This window comes from Seriola aureovittata, chromosome 10 (assembly GCF_021018895.1).
Source record: "Seriola aureovittata isolate HTS-2021-v1 ecotype China chromosome 10, ASM2101889v1, whole genome shotgun sequence".
NCBI lineage: Eukaryota > Metazoa > Chordata > Actinopteri > Carangiformes > Carangidae > Seriola > Seriola aureovittata.
The window spans coordinates 28,418,602-28,424,601 of NC_079373.1; the positions used below are offsets into that span (position 1 = coordinate 28,418,602).

Below are 6,000 nucleotides of genomic sequence, written 5' to 3' on the forward strand. Positions count from 1 at the left end.
TACAGACAGGTCACCACAGACAGGTCACTGCAGACAGGTCACCACAGACAGGTCACTGCAGACTGGTCACTACAGACTGGTCACCACAGACAGGTCACCACAGACAGGTCACCACAGACTGGTCACTACAGACTGGTCACTACAGACTGGTCACCACAGACAGGTCACCACAGACAGGTCACCACAGACAGGTCACTGCAGACAACTCTACTACAGTTTTGTGTTTCTTTTCATTTTGATTCGTTAAGTTTTGTTTCCTTTAATTTTGTTTTGAATTGTTTTGTTTTGTTTCAGATAGTTTAGTTTTCAATAGTTTTGTTTGGTTTGATTTTGTTTTGATTAATTTGATTTTGTGTTTTTAATTACATTTCATTTTGAATTGTTTCATTTAATTTCGATTTGTTTTATTTCGAAGAGCTTTTTTGTTTATATGAAGAAGAAACGTCTGATCTCAGATAAACAGACGCCGTGTGTCCAGAACAGAACACGAAAGTACATTTACAGTGTGGATGATGAAGGAGGACGCCACAGACCGTAGCACTAAGGAAAAACATGTTGCGGGAGGATGGACTCCCTCTCCACCATGAAGACTTGGACAGAGGACGAAAACATACAAGAGGCGAAACCAAACACATTATTCACACACACGAAGAAGGAAAGAGCAATGAGGTGTAGGCGAGGGAGTCCAGGGGGACGAAATCCAGATCCAGAACATCTGGAATGAGGCATCAACATCCAGAAGAGGGGGTGGGGGGCCGGGGGGTGGGGTGGGGGGTGTCCCAGGACGGAGTTATGCTGCTTAAAGACAGAACTGGACTTGCATTGCACTCGCCGCCCGGTCCAGCACACTGTGAAGTCACTCTTTTGCGTTCTGTTGCTGAACGATGTGTCTTTCCTGTGCTCAGAAGAAATCGCTTGCACTAGCCCTGCTACTAAGAAGAACTGTGGGAACATGTACACATAGTTCATACCTACAACAAGCTACAGACTGTTAAAACCATCGATTGTAAATCTTAAAACATCTTTCCTGCCGACGTCCCAATACAAGCTTGTATAATATATTCCGGGGTATTCTGAGACACAGATAATCAGTTTCTCCTCCATTTTTGTTTTGCGCCGTTTTTCAATTACTGTGCTTCAATTGGCTGCATAGATGGTTGTCACAGTGCACCGCGGTCAAAGTTCAACCAAGTTGATGGCGCTCGAACTAGCTCGCCGGGCGGCCCGCTGAGCCAAGCAGAGACAAACCGTCCTAGTGTGGCGCAATGGGTTTCCTTGGGGTTGCCATTGCCACGTTCTGTCTGTAAGCAGCTTTGGAGAGATGCAGGGGTCAAAGTGACTAGAATTTTTTGGCTAAAGGTCAAAGTTCAAAGATCAAGGTCACAAACAGATTTTGTGAACGCAATATCTCCAGAACTCGTCAAGGGAATCCCTTCACATTTGATAAAAACGTTCACTTACACTCAAGTTTTAACAGCTAATGCTAAAAATGCTAACTGCTAGTTAGCAAGTCAAGTCAAAACTTCAACAAGGGAAGAAGGAGGAAGGACAGGTCAGACATCTCCACCTGAGCAGGAACCTGTAACACTGACACCCTGACACCCTGACACACAACACTGGAGGCCTGGCAGGGACCAGCACCTGGACCTGGACCTGGACCTGGACCTGGACCACCGGAGGTAAAAGACTTCAACTTCTCCAACCTCCTGCAGGACAGCAGAAGTGGGTTTTTCATATGGCATGGACAGTGGTGTGTGTGTGTGTGTGTGTGTGTGTGTGTGTGTGTGTGTGTGTGTGTGTCTGTGTTGAATAGATGAATGTTAGCTGTGTTGTAAAGTGTTTTTCACTCAGATGAACAGCTAGCAGACAAGTCCTCATTTGTCAAACAAAAAAATCCTTTGTTTCTTTTTTTTTCTGTCTGTGTGTGTGTGTGTGAGTGTGTGTGTGTGTGTGTGTGTGTGTGTGTATGTGTGTGTGTGTGTGTGTGTGTGTGTGTGTGTGTGAGTGTGTGTGTGTGTGTGTGTGTGTGTGTGTGTATGTGTGTGTGTGTGTGTGTGTGTGTGTGTGTGTGTGTGTGTGTGTGGTTATTTAATGTGAGAAACCCTAAGGAGAAACTTACATAACAGGAAGTTTAACAGAACATTTCTGGGAATCTCTTTGTGTGTGTGTGTGTGTGTGTGTGTGTGTGTGTGTGTGTGTGTGTGTGTGTGCTGGCAGAGAGATAATGCAGTCAGTAGAAGGAGAACAGGACAGACTGAAGAGCAGTCAGAGTAGAGACACAGTTGGAACAACATTACTGTGGACACAACCAGCTGTTACCGTAGCGACACCCACAGAGCACGGTGACGACCCTGCACGTGTGACGAAACACACCAGAAACACTAGCGGACTGAAGACTCAGCAACAGACAGAGAGACGGCTGGGAACAGGTAGCTGCAGAGGAAGACCACTACAATGTCGTTCTTTGAATTTTGGAGGAGTCAGAAGGAGAGAGGAGAACTTCTGCAGAGAGCCAATCAGCTGAGACTTCATCCTCTACACCTGTAAGTCTAATTTTACACAGAGAAGCAAGTAAACTCACCTGTAATGGAGGGTTTCGATACAGCCTGGCCACAGGCGCTCAAAAAACATAGTTACGTTGCCCAATCTGATTTCTATTGCTCATTATCATGTCAATGACGTCATGTCACCGTGTTGCTTGTCCTGTCTAGTTCTAGTTTGTTGTGTTTCTCTCCTCTCTAAGGTGGGGGGAGATGGGGAGGGGACGGGGCTGTAGATTGACCATTGGAGCGCAGGAATCTATCAAATAATCAGTAGATAGATAGATAGATAGATAGATAGATAGATAGATAGATAGATAGATAGATAAACAGGGGGAGGGGGGCACCAGTCTTCTTTATTCCTGTCAGAAATGATTTTTCCAGAGCTGCTACAAATATTATGCAAATATAAAGTAAACGAGGAACTAAATATCAAATATCAGCATATTGTCATCCACTGTGCCAAAGTGACATAAATTAAACTCAATGTTACTCAATGCTCACCCACACATCTGGACCACATGTTAGAGAGAGACTGTGTGTGTGTGTGTGTGTGTGTGTGTGTGTGTGTGTGTGTGTGTGTGTGTGTGAGATAAGAGTAAAAACAGGAGAGTGGATTCTGTTCTGTGAAAATTAACATGCGCACACCCACACCCAGCTGTGTCTAGCTGCTGGACAGAACTGCGACACAGGAAGAGAGGGCGGGGTCTACAGCAGGGGCGAGTCTGGACTGTGACCCACCAGGGGCCAAGTCCAGATCCTGAACCTTCAAGAACGTTCTTCTGACTGTGTCTGTGTGTTTTGTATGAGACACATTCAAACTGGTTTATTGTAGAAAAAGTCAAACAGCCAGTGTTAGCAATGAGCTGGTCGTTAGCGATGAGCTGGTCGTTAGCGATGAGTTGGTCGTTAGCAATGAGCTGGTCGTTAGCGATGAGCTGGTCGTTAGCGATGAGTTGGTTGTTAGCGATGAGCTGGTTGTTAGCTATGAGCTGGTCGTTAGCGATGAGTTGGTCGTTAGCGATGAGCTGGTTGTTAGCGATGAGCTGGTCGTTAGCGATGAGTTGGTCGTTAGCGATGAGCTGGTTGTTAGCTATGAGTTGGTTGTTAGCTATGAGCTGGTTGTTAGCTATGAGCTGGTCGTTAGCGATGAGTTGGTTGTTAGCGATGAGTTGGTTGTTAGCGATGAGCTGGTTGTTAGCTATGAGCTGGTTGTTAGCTATCAGCTAGTTGTTAGCTATCAGCTAGTTGATAGCTATCAACTGGTTGTTAGCGATCAGCTAGTTGATAGCTATCAACTGGTTGTTAGCGATCAGCTAGTTGGTCACAGGAACAACTACAGTGAAAATCAAACAAAGTGGTGTGTTAAATACATACACACAGGTCACATGACCAATGATCACAGTATTCCAACTTTTTTTTCACATTTTTTCAACAGGTAGTGTTTCCATTTCCTTTTCCCTGTTGCTTTTCTTTTTCCTGTTAGCTAATTGATTAGCTAGCTATTAAATATGAAATAAAGGAAACGCTTTATTACTTTTCCTGTGACATCACTGCTCCTCTATTTTCCACATCTGTAGTTTCCAAACACTTGTTCAGAAAGCCATTTAGTTTTTGTAGTTGTTCAGATAAATGTCTCCAATTTTGTATTGTGTTTAATTGTACTGTTACTATTTGTAGATGAACTGATTCTACTCAGTTAGTTAGGCTACTGGTTTAGAGCCTTTGTCTCCCCCAGCTGGCAGAGGGAGTAATTACACAAACACTATTTACAGTCTCCACTCTGTTTATAGTTAGTGCTGTATCGCTCTCCTTCACTCTGCAGGAAACGGTTGCTAAGTGACAGTGCAGTTCGCTCAGAGCTGCACAATGCCAGCATGGTATCTCTGCTGCCTCCTGTTGGTGCAGAGGTGTTCAGGCGCTTCACGCCGGCCTCACTGGAGGCGGTCCAACGACGTGAGGCCGAGGAGAAGGAGCGACAGAAGAGGAAGAACAAAGAGGTATGGAGCATGTTGATCAGCGTTCTGTTGTCACTATTGAGGAATCGATACGATGTACACTGAGGAGAACAGTGATGACTCCTGCTGCTTTAACCTCCCGTCAACTTCTCTCTGATTGGCTGGCTCTCGGATTGACAGGTACAAGAGAAAGACCCACCCAAACAAGCCACTCACCTCGAGGTTGAGAAGCCCCTCCCGTTCATCTTTGGAGACCCGCCCCCTGAGCTTCTCAACACCCCACTGGAGGAGTTGGATCCCCCTTACCAATCACAGAAGGTCGCTCTCTGTTTACTGATTCAGCTAAATATCTGATCAGATTATCAACAGCTGATCGTTGACTGATTTGGTTTTGTCAATGCTGATACCAATAATGATTTTTGAATGATCAAAGAGACTGAACTGATAGATTTACAGTAAAAATTAAAGTCTTGGATCAACAGACGAGCTTTCGATGAACAGATTGTGATGTTTATCTGCTTCGACTCACAGCTCCACTCTGTGTCCGTCAGCTAATAATCAGCTAATAATCAGCTAATAATCGACTAATAACTATCAGCCAATACATAAAAACACCATTAACAGACAGCCTACAGGTTCCGACCTCTGACCTCTGACCTGTCTCTCTGCAGACGTTCATTGTGCTCAGTAAAAGAAACATCCTCCACAGGTTTAATGCTGACTCAGCCTGTTGCCTGCTGAGTCCGTTCAATCCAATGAGGACCGCCGCCATCAGGATCCTGATCCACTCATATCCTTTATGATGTCACACTTTACCCCTCCCTGATTGGTCAACCAAGCTGGCAGTAAGCCAGTCATGTTATCTAATCCCTGATTGATTGAATTTTGACTGCAGGTAAAGACCAGTATAAACTACTTCTTTACACTACCCCCAGTTTTTCATCTTTGTGTTTGTTTCTCACTGCTGGCTGACTGATTATTGGTTGACTGATTATTGGTTGACTGATTGTTGGTTGATTGATTGTTGATTGACTGTTGGTTGACGGATTATTGATAAACAGTCAATGATCAACTTATGATGTTTTTGTTCCTTAATATCAAAACTTTGTTCCGTCTGTTCATCCTGTTGACGATTCTAAGTAACTGTGTGTTCATGATGATAAGCTATTCTCCAGCTTTCACAATTGCAGAGTGAGTTAAAACACGCACACACACACACACACACACACACACACACACACACACACAGCATCAGAAAAGCAGCTGCAGCCTGTAAATAACAGAACAGATGAGTGACAGCATGAAACAAGAATGTATGGTCAAAAAGTTTGGGAATCAGAAACAAAGAGTCAGTGTCCTCAGCATCAGATTGTCAGTGTACCAAAGGCCACTACTGTTCAGACAGCCTGACCTTTGACCTCTGAGACTTTCTGGAACTGAACAAACAACCTCCTGATCATTGCTCTGCTCTCAGAGTCTGTAGTGGATATAATCTGTCCTGA

General features: G+C 44.5%; 1 protein-coding gene across 2 annotated transcripts in view; it reads left to right on the top strand.

Annotated features, from left to right (window-relative positions):
- Nucleotides 1-2,223: 2,223 nt before the first annotated feature.
- The window catches only part of LOC130176524 (sodium channel protein type 4 subunit alpha B-like), a 19,437-nt gene continuing 15,660 nt past the window's right edge, over nucleotides 2,224-6,000 (top strand). For both annotated transcript variants that reach the window (XM_056387667.1, XM_056387668.1), the window contains exons 1-5: nucleotides 2,224-2,543; nucleotides 4,366-4,540; nucleotides 4,679-4,816; nucleotides 5,170-5,287; nucleotides 5,602-5,689. In XM_056387667.1, the coding sequence (XP_056243642.1) occupies nucleotides 2,455-2,543; nucleotides 4,366-4,540; nucleotides 4,679-4,816; nucleotides 5,170-5,287; nucleotides 5,602-5,689 (608 nt within the window). In that variant the 5' untranslated portion in view covers nucleotides 2,224-2,454. The remainder of the gene's footprint in view (nucleotides 2,544-4,365; nucleotides 4,541-4,678; nucleotides 4,817-5,169; nucleotides 5,288-5,601; nucleotides 5,690-6,000) is intronic.